General features: G+C 32.7%; 1 protein-coding gene across 3 annotated transcripts; it reads right to left on the minus strand.

Annotated features, from left to right (window-relative positions):
• Nucleotides 1-657: 657 nt before the first annotated feature.
• LOC118751083 (fructose-bisphosphate aldolase) lies at nucleotides 658-10,839 on the minus strand. Of its 3 annotated transcripts, XM_036485851.1 has the most exons (5): nucleotides 10,424-10,839; nucleotides 9,598-10,017; nucleotides 9,330-9,529; nucleotides 6,915-6,989; nucleotides 658-1,861 (listed from the first exon to the last, which is right to left on the minus strand). In XM_036485851.1, the coding sequence occupies exons 1-5, from the start codon at nucleotides 10,800-10,802 to the stop codon at nucleotides 1,766-1,768; spliced, it is 1,170 nt and encodes a 389-aa protein (XP_036341744.1). In that variant the 5' UTR covers nucleotides 10,803-10,839; the 3' UTR covers nucleotides 658-1,765. The 3 variants fall into 3 exon arrangements, with proteins under 3 accessions (XP_036341744.1, XP_036341742.1, XP_036341743.1); XM_036485849.1 differs by lacking the exon at nucleotides 6,915-6,989; XM_036485850.1 differs by lacking the exon at nucleotides 658-1,861 and having other exon boundaries at nucleotides 6,831-6,989.
• Between the last annotated feature and the right edge of the window lie 1,055 nt (nucleotides 10,840-11,894).

Raw genomic sequence — 11,894 nt, forward strand, 5'->3', positions numbered from 1 at the left:
CTCGCCTATGGCTAGTTCACACGCAAAGTGCTAAAACTAGTTATTCTATGCGAGTACCGAAATTTTCAAATCATAGTTTAAACTGAAAGATAGCTCAGCCTGTACCATAAATACCCCGGGATTAATTCTGGTTCAATAATTGTCACTTTCAAAGCATTTATCAAAATATTATTGCAAAATATTTTATGAAGTTACAACAACAACGACGATAAAGTATTGATTACCGAAAACCAATGACCTCAAGACAGCATTGTTAAAAACAAAAAAACAACAACAAACTTGAACAAATTGCAGTGAAAACTACATACAATTTATTGTTGTTTTTTTTTTGTTTATGTAAATTTGCGTTTGCAATAGGAATACATGGAGTGTCTATACATACATAAATTTTTTTTTTGTATGATATATAGCCCTTTCTGAAACATAAGTGTGCACATACATACTATGTATGTATTTTTGAAAGCGTTTTGAGTTGGTTGGTAATAATTTTTTTTCTTTTTTCTTAATTTTCCCAAATGCTGTATGCAAGTAAATATTCTCCTTTGAATTGTATGCGTTTAATAAAGTCAGTAGGTACCTGAGTAAATTGCTTAGTTACTTTGTATTTATTATTACAATTACAAAAAAATAAACAGCAAACAATTATTTATGTAAATATAAAGTCATAGTCGTCAGTTTTAATTATTTTGCACAAAGCATAATTTTTGTGCGAAGCAAGAAACGCGCTTAAACTAGTATGTATTCGAAATTTAAAACAAAAAAACATTTAAAGCCCCTTTTGTATATCTTTCGTCTAAAATATTTAAGTTGATGAAAATTGAAGAAAAACGTATTGTAACAATAATTTTTTGTCTACATAACTACTAAACAACATTTTTGGTAATAATTGATATTTTGTTTGCTTTTCTTTTAAAGAACAGCACATGCAATGTTTAACGTTTTTTAAATATTTTTTATTTTCTAAATTTGTATTAACTCTCAACTTGATTACTTTTTCTCACTTTTTTTTTTTTTTACTTAAAAATATACATAATGATAATAAATTTCTTCTTTTATTGTAACAGCAAATAGTTTGCTTGTTGTTGTAAATTGTTCTGCATCTTTTGTCGCTTAGTTGTTGGTGCGCATCCGCCGCAGCCATGATGAACAGAGTGATGATAATGTTGAGAGTTGTTCCACCTCGTTTTGTCTTCTTTTAATTAGCCTCTCCTTGAAAAGCATTAAAACTTAGTAAACAATTTTGGATGTTAATTTGTTTTATTATTGTGGTACATGGGTTGATGTTGCGTTTCAAGATTTGCACTTTTTTTTTGCTAAATTCGCAAGCAACTGGTGGGAGGTAGAGGCAGCGAGGTTATTATTTTTTTTTTTTGTTGTAGTTACTAATTATAGTTGTGTGATGTTCTTGACGGTTTTTGTTGTGTTTGTTGTTTCAGCACAACCCTCTTTATTCTCTTGGTTTCCTTGGCTTTGGTTTTATTTCTTCTACTAATTTCTAGTAGCCTATTCACTTTGTTGTTGCTGTTTTGATGACTTAATATTTTTCCTTTGTTCTTTCTTTTGCTTGTTGTTACTCTTGCTACGACACTTTTTATTCTTAATAAATAAATTGCAAACAATAATCCATCTCTCACTACTATAGGTATATAGTTAAGCCTGTATCTCCTTTCTAATAATGTAGTACACCTCGTCATGGTTTTAGCACCATTGCTCCTACTTTGTGCTTACTAGTGTTGTTGTTATGGTTGTTGTTGTTGTTTTGCATTTAGTAGGCGTGATTGGCAACGAAGAGTGCAGCATCAGCACCAGCACCGACCACACTACCGGCAACATATTTGCCCACAGCAGATTCACCGTTAGCCTACGAAAGGGATGAAATAAGAAAATAATAGAAGTAAAATGATTAATTGATTTTGTAATTAACAAGCGATTATTATCTAAGATTAAGTAAAATTTCCTCATTGCTTAACTAAAGTTTATATTGCTAAGCTTAACGTTTACTTAAGTCCACTTAACATAAAAATTTTGAGCAAACACTTAAATTTTTACCCAAAATATGATTAAAGAACAATTTTTTTTTGTTGAAGATGATCCCACCGAGCGATAGTACGCACCTCTAACCATTCGGCTACAGCGGACGCCGCCGAGTTAGACTGCCATACCAAAAATTATCTACATACTTTTTCGACTTCTTCTAGATTAAGTTGCATCTTTTCAAGCAAAGCCTGAAATACGTATGCCTTTTTACAATAAAAAATAAATACAGTTTTTATCTGAACAAGAACAAACAGAAATTGCAGCTAACGATTTGCTTAACAATTTTGAGCAAAAATTGTCGGTCATTAATTTTTTGGCATTGTGAACTGTATATAAATTTCTCAAAAAATGTTTACGTATTCAGAAAAAAATTCCTAAACGGTCCAAAGAATTTCGAAATGTCCCACAAGCAGCGCGAAAGCTCTCAATATAGCTCGAAAACTCCAAAAAAAAAAAGAGGCTAGAAAAATCCTTAAAATTCCTAAAAAAATCCAAAAGAACCGAAAAATGTTCACAAAAATGAGTTATAGTAAAAAAAAATAAAGAAGTCTCGAAAAAAATTTCGAAATTAATACAAAAAAATATATTTCGAAAATTTAAAAAAAATTTCGAAAAAAAAAATCAAAGAGACTCAAAAAGCGCGTACCCTTTTGTTATTGTTATTCTAGCGTAATAATATTTATTTCAAAAAAGTTAATAAGCTTTATACCACGATTTCTTTTTAGGAAAATAGATCATTTTATTTATTTTTTTCAGTCGCGCCAAAATTAAAGGAAAACTCTTCTGGCATTGCTTATCAAAAATCTCAACCAAACAAATTATTTAAAGCACGAGAAAGTCTTCTAAATTTGAAATTTACAAATATTTTTTATTTGGGGTCGCTGTGATGTAGCGGTTAGCAGTGGGCGCTTCCATTCAGCAAGACCTGGGTTCGAGCCCAGTTTCCTATGAGCATAAAAAAAACGAAAACAAAATTATTTCTAATAGCGGTCACCCCTCGGTAGGCAATGAATGGCAAACTTTCGAGTATATTCAGCCATGAAAAACAGCTTCTCATTAAAATACAATCGCCGTTCGGAGTCGGCATAAAACTGTAGATCGCTCCGCTTTGTCTGACAACATCAAGGCGCACGCCGCGTATCGGATCATTATTATTTATTTGCCATCTCTGTCTTAAAGTATCGATTGACATCACACATCATTGACAATGAGAGTTGTCATCATTAGAGCGCTTAAAATCAATTTTCGGCATAGCTTTAGGCGCAGTAGCAAAGATAATGGCCAGCCGTTGAGTTTTGTCATTGGCATGGGAATAGGGCTGTGAATCTCCTCTGCTTTATGGAGTTTTTTTCACTAAGTACTAACTAACTAGTTATAACCTCTTTCAGTTGAACTAATATGCATTTTTTAAGAGCTATTTCATGTGGTAGATGTGTTCAAACAACAAATTTTTATCGGATATTCCAAGCTCATTTGCCAATATTGGATGATTTAGTAGGGTACCCAGTCAGGAAACTGAATATCTCTCTCTCTCTCTTCACTCTTTAAAAATATCGATGCTACAAATATATCGGAGAGAAGTACTCGATACCTACTCGTATCGAAATCATTATAACATTCAGTAGAACCAATATAATTTTTTTTTGGAAATGATTATATAAACTTTTTAACGCACTGTCGAAGTCCGATTCCCTAACTGCTCAGCATTGCCGCCATGTTATTTGATTTGCTTCATACAAGTTAAGGTAGGATGCAGCTTAAGGTATAAACGTGTTGCCAAAAGCACTACAGCATGATTCATTCATTGTCACTACCAAACTTTCAAATAATTGAAAAAGCAAATGAATACTTTAACCGCGTACTCGATACCCACTTAAGTACTTGCGAGTATTTATTCGTAGTTTCTTGTGTTGGAAAAACACTAACTATATGTAAATGCTTTCAGGCAGACCTATTTAAATGGGCTTTCTGTTTGTATACTCTATTCGAGATACTTCGAATAGCCCTGCCATTGACGGTATATATACATATAAGAAGGTATGTTTCAAAGTCCAGTCAAATTGAATTTTTACTGACATCCCTTCTATTTCGAGAAAATTTGCCTTCTATAATAAGCTTAGTTAAAAGGCCAAAGAAACTCTGGCCAATCGCTTTCAAATTTCGAAAAGAGAAGCTTCTTAAAGATTTGGTTATTTTGTCTTTTAATTTGGCCGTTGGAGTTTCAATCGGTGTTGCTATTTTCCGCCTTTTTAATTGGGTTTAGCCAGAAAATCTTCTCTACATAGTTTCTAGCTTTTTTCATAGCCTTTTCTGCCTTTAAAAATGATCGAAAGGCAAGCATTAGTTGCAAGACGACACCGTGAATTTCTACACGGATGGGTCGAATCATGACCAAAGTGTCGGTGGATGGTTATTTCATGCAGGGCATCCTCATCAGGCTTTGGCAAGGGAATTTTCCCCAGTCAGACTAATTTGTGTACCAGGCCATATTGATATTGCAGGGAATCGCGTTGCGGATAAGTTGGGCTGGAAAGGTGCCCACGAGTCGTACTCACTGTATAAAGAGTGGGAGTACTTGCTCTTTGGTAAGTGATACTAAACTATTGGTTTTCACGCAATGGGGCTAAATATCGTACCGAATCGTCACTAACACAGCTGTTTACAGACCAATGAGATGGAATCATGTGGTAAATGTTTCCTAAGCTGCTTAGAGTTTGTGAGGCTATGAAAAATATTTACTTAAGTACAAAATAAGTTGCCCCTACAAAAATGTATAATTTTTTCCTAGTTATAATAACGACCAAAAATGTTTGATTTGTTAATTAAGCTTTTCTTTAGCCATAACTAAAATTTAGATTTTGCCCTTTTTAGCTTTATTTTTTGGCCAATCTCGCCTTTTCTCTGAAAAAATTCTGGCAACACTGGTTTGAATTAGTGTTGGGAAGTATCGAGTACTTTTAAGGATCGATACTTTTAAGAATCGGGTATTTTTCAGACTACCGAGTACTTTCTTTAAATATACACATGTTGGTAAAATTTCAATACTTAGTGTAGAAATCTCACAAGATGACAGTATTTTATTTAAATTAATATATCAATCCCAAATTACGTCAAATGAATGGCTAACTGTACTGGGCACAAGTATTGTATTTGAAAATTATTGAAACTGCCAATTGAGTACAATCATTTTTGAATACCGTAAGTAAATAAAACTCAGTATTCTTTAAGTCTATTCGACACTTAATACTGAGTACTTTGAATCGATCCTGAGTACATGTATCAGAGCGATTATTGGAACAGAGCATTTTTGAGTACTGAGTACTTTCGGGTTCGTTTAAGGTCTGAGTACTTTCGAGCACCTTTTTCGAGTACTGGGTACTTTCGAGTTCTTTTCTGAGTACTGAGTTCCTTGGAGTACTTAGTATCGATACTTTTAAAAATCGGGTACTGTCGATCCTTTTCAGAATCGAGTTCTGAGTACTTTTGATATCGATACTGCCTAACACTAGTTTCAATGCCATTAATCTCGAAGTGTGTAGAGTCTGCGAGGCGTATGAGTAATATTTATGTATGTATGTGGAGTCAGTTGAATGGATATATGTACTACGCAGTCAGCACAAAAATCCGAAAATGGATCCGAAAACAGATAGAACATTGGATGAAATGCGGATTTTTGCCCACTTATGGATTCCATTTCAGGGAACTTTGACGATCCGTTTTCCAACTAAAGTGTGTGGCAGAAATTTGCGTCTAGAGAAGTACTGAAAATGGTTGTGAAACGGCTAAGTTCTCAAATGTTTTACTGATATTTTTTCGTATAGAATTTTACATTAACATCTTTCCTTCTGTATTTCACAGATGCTTTTTTCATAGTTCAGAAAAAAAAACAAACGAAAAAAATCTTTTTATTGCATCTTGATGGCATTGAAATCCGAACCTGCTGGAAGCTATCAAATGACATCAAGCCTCTCTGCACGTTTAGCTACAGCCAAAAGTATAACTTATATTAATGACTCTAAATCGTACATTTTTGCCAAATACTCAACACTGCCAGTTAGAAGTGCTTTTATTATTTTGAGTATTTTCCACTATGAAGCCCCTTTTACTGTTCGTTACTCTTGGGACAAGCACTTGCTTTCTTAGATGATAACTGCACCAACTAAGAGTTCGTTCTTGTTTTTTCAATCAGCTCCAAAACTATATGAAAAATATGATGGGAAAAAGAAAACATAACGGACACTGATGGTAAGAGATCGGATAAACCGAAGGTGATTCAAGAGGAATATCAAGGCAATTGAAATAAGTAGCAGACTAAAACGGGTTTCTTTTTTATAGTTTTCAAACAATTTTTCTCGAACATGGCGAGCGAAAGTAAATGTGTATGAAGAAGCCGTCATAATAGCGGTAGTAAAAATGTTAGAAAAAGCGAAAACTTGTTTTTATTTGCAAAACAATTAAATTATATCTAGTGAACTATGTATGTATGTATGTATGTATGTATGTATATGTATATAAAAGTATTCTAATGTTGGATTTTTTTATATTTAACTATGCTTAGAAAGCTATAAAGCAAATTCATTGCTGCGTAAACGTTTGTATATAAATGTTTATATAAAAATTATATATAAAGGTATATTACAAAAAAATATTATAGTCTAAACTATATAATTAATTGCAAAAGCTCCACTGTATCCTTCCAATAAATGTACTGGATTTAAAATTTTTTTTTGTGCCATATGTATTTGTGTGCAATCCGCCGCATGTGTGCGCGTGTGTGTGAGTGTTCGTAGTTGTTTTTGTAAATAAATGCAAATAAAATGTGAATATAATCTGGTGTAAATTTCGTTTGTTTTCGTTTAATATTTGTGCGAGGCCACAAACAAGCTGGTATTGGCCGCAAACGAAGGTATTGAACCGGCTACGTAGATTCCTTGACATGCGAGTCCATTTGCCTGCATTTGGATACATTTCATGCATGCATACGAAGCAGATGAATAATGGCAGCAGGAGCAAAGATTTTTGTAGCGGTACAAAGTGTTGCGAAAGTGTGCGAGTATACATATTTTTAAGCGTGAAGATAATATAAATGCAAAAAGTGTTTAGTGTAGAAATTAGAACACAAAGAAAAATTTATAAAATATAAAACGTACTACAGTGCGTAAAGTAAGTTTAGAAAAGTTTTAAAATTTTTTAATAAATTTAATAGTAAGTGTGGAAATGTTGTTTATTAGTGTGTGGTGTATGTGTTTTTTCAAGTATTTGTAATAATGTACGAATACAAATTTTGAACTGTAAGTTCTGCCGACTAGCGTCTACTGGTTAGAATGTCAAATGATTATTAATATAATGTCATTATTAACCTTTTTATTAAAATTACATAGTTATAATATAATCTTATTTTCACTTGAAATGGGAATTTTAGAAAACCAAAATGGGTGCAGGGGGATAACAGAATAAATTAATAGGTAATAATGTCGACTTTACGGATTATCTGCATATCTAGAGGATTATAGTGCCTAAGAGGAGGGATTACTCTACTGAGCATTTTACAGTTATGATCACTTTTTTGAGGTAATGTTAATTTATTTATTTTTTTTTTGAGGTTATCTAAAAATGTCAATGCGGAAAACTCGTTAGTTTTATACCCACAGCACTTTTATATACGAATAATTGAATATGATAATTTTCTTCGGTGCTTCTAAAGCACAAAACAGTATTCATTAAAAATTTGGCCAATTTCTTAAAAAAAATTACAGAAAATATATATGTAGATACATATGCGTATCGATATTTCTCGATTTCTATAATTGTTAATAATACTATAATGCATCGAGTACAAATACACTTGTAATAATTTTAGGATATAAATTTTTTTCACCCCATAATTTTAATAGATTCTCAAAAACCCGAAGTTCTTATATTTTTTGCATTCTATACATTTAATTCGATTTTAAAAAATTATTTTTAATAGACTCTCGAAACCCCGAAGGTCTTATAATATTTTTCGCACTCTATACATTTGATTCGATATTAAAAAAGAATCGGTACTTTATTTGCGAATCTTTTACAGGGTAAAAGTACTTGATACCGGAAGTGAATTTCCGTTATTCACTACGAAATTTAAGAATAAATCTAATTTCTTACTACTGTGAATAAGATGTTTATAAAATATTTTTATTTTTAAATCTTAAACAAATATATTTCAAAATTGTATCTAATGAAAATTGTGATAATTTTTTTTATTATTTTATTAAATATAATTTTATTAGGCATATTTAATAAAATTTCATTTTATTATTTTTATTTTATATTATTTTGTTTTATTTTATATTTATTTTATCTTTCCACTTAATTTTACTAAAACATTTTTTTTAGTTAATTTCATTGCAATTTTTCACTTTATTAGATTTGATTTGATCGTTTCACTTCATTTAGTTTAATTTATGGTTTTATTTAATTTATTGTTAAATTTTATTTAAATATTTAAAATTTTATTTTATGTAATATTTTAATTTTATTTTATTTACGTATACCGTTTTGTTTTAGTTTTCAACTTTATTTTATTTTTTAATTAACATTATCTTATACATAATTTATTTTATTTTAATTAATTTTCTTTTTATTTCTTTTATTATTCTCTTTAATTAATTAATTAATTATTATTTTTTATATTATCTTATTTTCTTTTCTTTTATTTATTTAATTTTATTTTATTTCTTTATATTTTATTTTCTTGAATTTTTACATTTTTTTACTTAACTTTTTTTGTTTTTTATATTATCTTATTTTTTTTTTCTTTTGTATCTATATTTTCGTAATATATTTTTATTTCTCTACTCTATTTTTTTAGTTTAAAAATTTAACTTTGAAGAATCTTGCATAGAGTAACCATTTTGAAAATTGGAAGTATATATTTAAATTTAATTCTAGTATCCCTTACTAATGATTGTTTTTGGGACTGGAGGGATGTTATGAAACATGCAAGGACCTATTTGATGAAATTAAAGCTGAGTGTATGCGTTAAAAATAAAATACTTAATATCAGCCAGGAACTTTCTTAAATTGCATGTGCTAACTTTTCTTATTTTTTAAATTTAATTTTACTTTAAATCTCTGGATTTGCCGTCTTAATTCCGATTTCAGCTAGCTCCAAATTTTGGTTTTAACGCTTACACTCATTCCTTTTTTTCTCCTTCTATGCAACCTGTACCGTTTTCAGACCTCTAAGCGCCCACCAATACAATTACAACTACAACTACAAAATTATTTATACTCTCAACTTGTGTACATACCTTTGCACGTTTCAACAATTCATTTTGGCCAGCGGTAATGTTGTCCTTCTTGCCACCCCATGCTCGCAATACGGAAGCTTGTAGAGCACGACCGTACGAGAAGGTGAGAGCCCATGGTTTCAGCAATGGTACTTTGTTGATGGCGTTCAAGTGTACGGAAGCCTCTTCCTCAGATTGACCACCAGACAAGAAGGTAATGCCTAGCGATAGAATAGTATTAAATAGTCAAACGTTTTCTCCAACCTACTCTCTTAGCACAACAACTTACCGGGAACAGCAGCTGGTACAGTGCGGCGCAGAGCTTCGACGGTGGCGAGCGCAACTTGATCGGGTGTGTATTTCTTAGCGGACGATTGACCAGCTGTCACCATGTTGGGCTTCAACAGAGTACCCTCCAAGTAGACATGATGATCGTTCAAAGCCTTGTAGACAGCAGCCAATACGGTTTCGGTAACTTTTTGTGCACGCTCCAAGTCATGATCACCATCGGGCAACACTTCGGGTTCAACAATTGGTACAATACGTTGCGATTGGCAGATGGAAGCGTAACGGGCCAAAACGTTGGCATTCTCCAAGATAGACTGATAGGAAGGTGTGTTCTTGCCAATCTTCAAGACGCAACGCCACTTGGCGAAATCGCAACCGTCTTTCTTGTATTGAGCGCAACGGGCAGCCAAGTCATCCAAACCTGTGTAGAAGAGCAAGAATGAAGAAAGAGATTGAATATTAATGAGTGTAAATTACGAAACTGCGGTAACTATATATCGGAAGTGGAATTCGAGACAATTAATTATTCATAAATTTATATGCGAGTCTAACAGGAAACAATCTATGTTAGTACATATGTACATATGTCCAAACGGAACCCTTAACCTAATTAAATAAATAGTCTCCACATAGCTTGATCACCAATCTAGGGCAAATAGTGAAACTCATATTTCTTTCAATCTGTATCTCTGCTATTAAATTTTTGCTTAAGTCCTGCTTTATTTCTTTAACGAAATGAGGTAGCTCATCGAGCTTTCCCGAAAATCTGCCTTAAATCGCATACTCAATTTAAGCAAGCATTAAATAAACTTTCCCTCCCCTCTTACCCTGAGTGGTGCATTCGTCTTCGGAGCCGAACAATGGCACAACACCCTTGTCGACCTTAATGCCGGGAATGATGCCACGCTTCTTCAACAATTCAACGAATGGTGTACCATCATCGGCCTTCTGGTACAAAGTTTCGTGGAACAAAATCACACCGGAGATATTCTCAGCGACCTTGGGGTCAGTGGAGAACAACAGCTGCCGATATTGACGACGATGTTCATCGGTATTTTCAACACCAATATCTTGCAGACGCTTGCCCATGGTGGAGACAGACTCATCGGCAGCGAGAATACCCTTGCCGGGAGCGACAATAGCGCGCGCAATGCGGCTAAGCTCCTCCTGTAATTCCTTGGATGGGTAGTTGAAGTAGGTGGTCATTTTGTAGATGTAGTTTTTGTACTGGTGTTGAAGGAGACTGTAAATAGAAAGCGAAAGAGAGAAGAAATAAGCATAAGTTTAAAGAAAAAATTTAGAAGCTTACGCTAGAGTCGCAAACTATAAAAAAAATGTGTTTAAGAAATTTTCGATGTTTTTTTTGTAATCTTTTATGTTTCTTTTTAGTGAAAAGGCTTTGAAGCTATCTAACTACAACAGCAAGTGAAAGAGAGGCTACAAAGATTGTGTACATATGTATGTATAGACAAATGTTGCGTGAGAGTGTAATGTTGCGAGTCAATGTGGCGGTAGTTTTGTATGTATGTACAATGTTGCTGGTGCCGTCATAGCATTATGTTGCGAGATATTGTTGCGAAACTTTGTTGTTTGTGTGAATGAAAAGCGATTTTTTGCATATGTGTGTCTATCAAAGATATCTGCTGTTTGCGGTGACGACGTAATATATTTTCCATATGTAAAGGTCAAATCTACTGATAAATACACTTGCATACATACATTTATATTTGTATGTTCATATTCAGTGGAATTGTTGACATAAGAATACAAATTATTCCCTTTTTTTTGAACTTTGTTCTCTTTTTTTTCCACTACAGTGCGTCATATTGATAACGTCTACAGCTGATAACGCATTTTTGGGGTTAATCAAAGTGCAGACAAGCCATAATATTTATAATAAATAAGTGCTGATAAGAGGCATGTAACTCAAATTCTTCTTCGTGGAAAATTTTAAATTTTGTTTTCATTTTTCTGTAGTATTTCATAGTTTCGTTCTTAATTTTGTACATGAGGCGAGAGCCGAGCAGTGACAGAGGGTATGTTATATATAGACTGCGGATTTCTATGTAGAAAACGAAGCCTAAAAATATGTACCACTTCACTATAAGCAAAACAAAGCAATAAGTACATATTTTTAGGCTTTTTATAGTTAGTATAGCAGTTATAGTTATATACATAATCTCCACCTCTTCCACAGCCCGAAAATTTCTACACTAATCATTCCATGGAAATTCTAGTCTAGCCGCAAGTAAACAAGATCTGCCAGGACTTCCCTTTTATAAAAAATTTCCGATTTAT

Source organism: Rhagoletis pomonella, unplaced genomic scaffold, assembly GCF_013731165.1.
Source record: "Rhagoletis pomonella isolate Grant_MI unplaced genomic scaffold, Rhpom_1.0 Rhpom_scaffold_00519, whole genome shotgun sequence".
NCBI lineage: Eukaryota > Metazoa > Arthropoda > Insecta > Diptera > Tephritidae > Rhagoletis > Rhagoletis pomonella.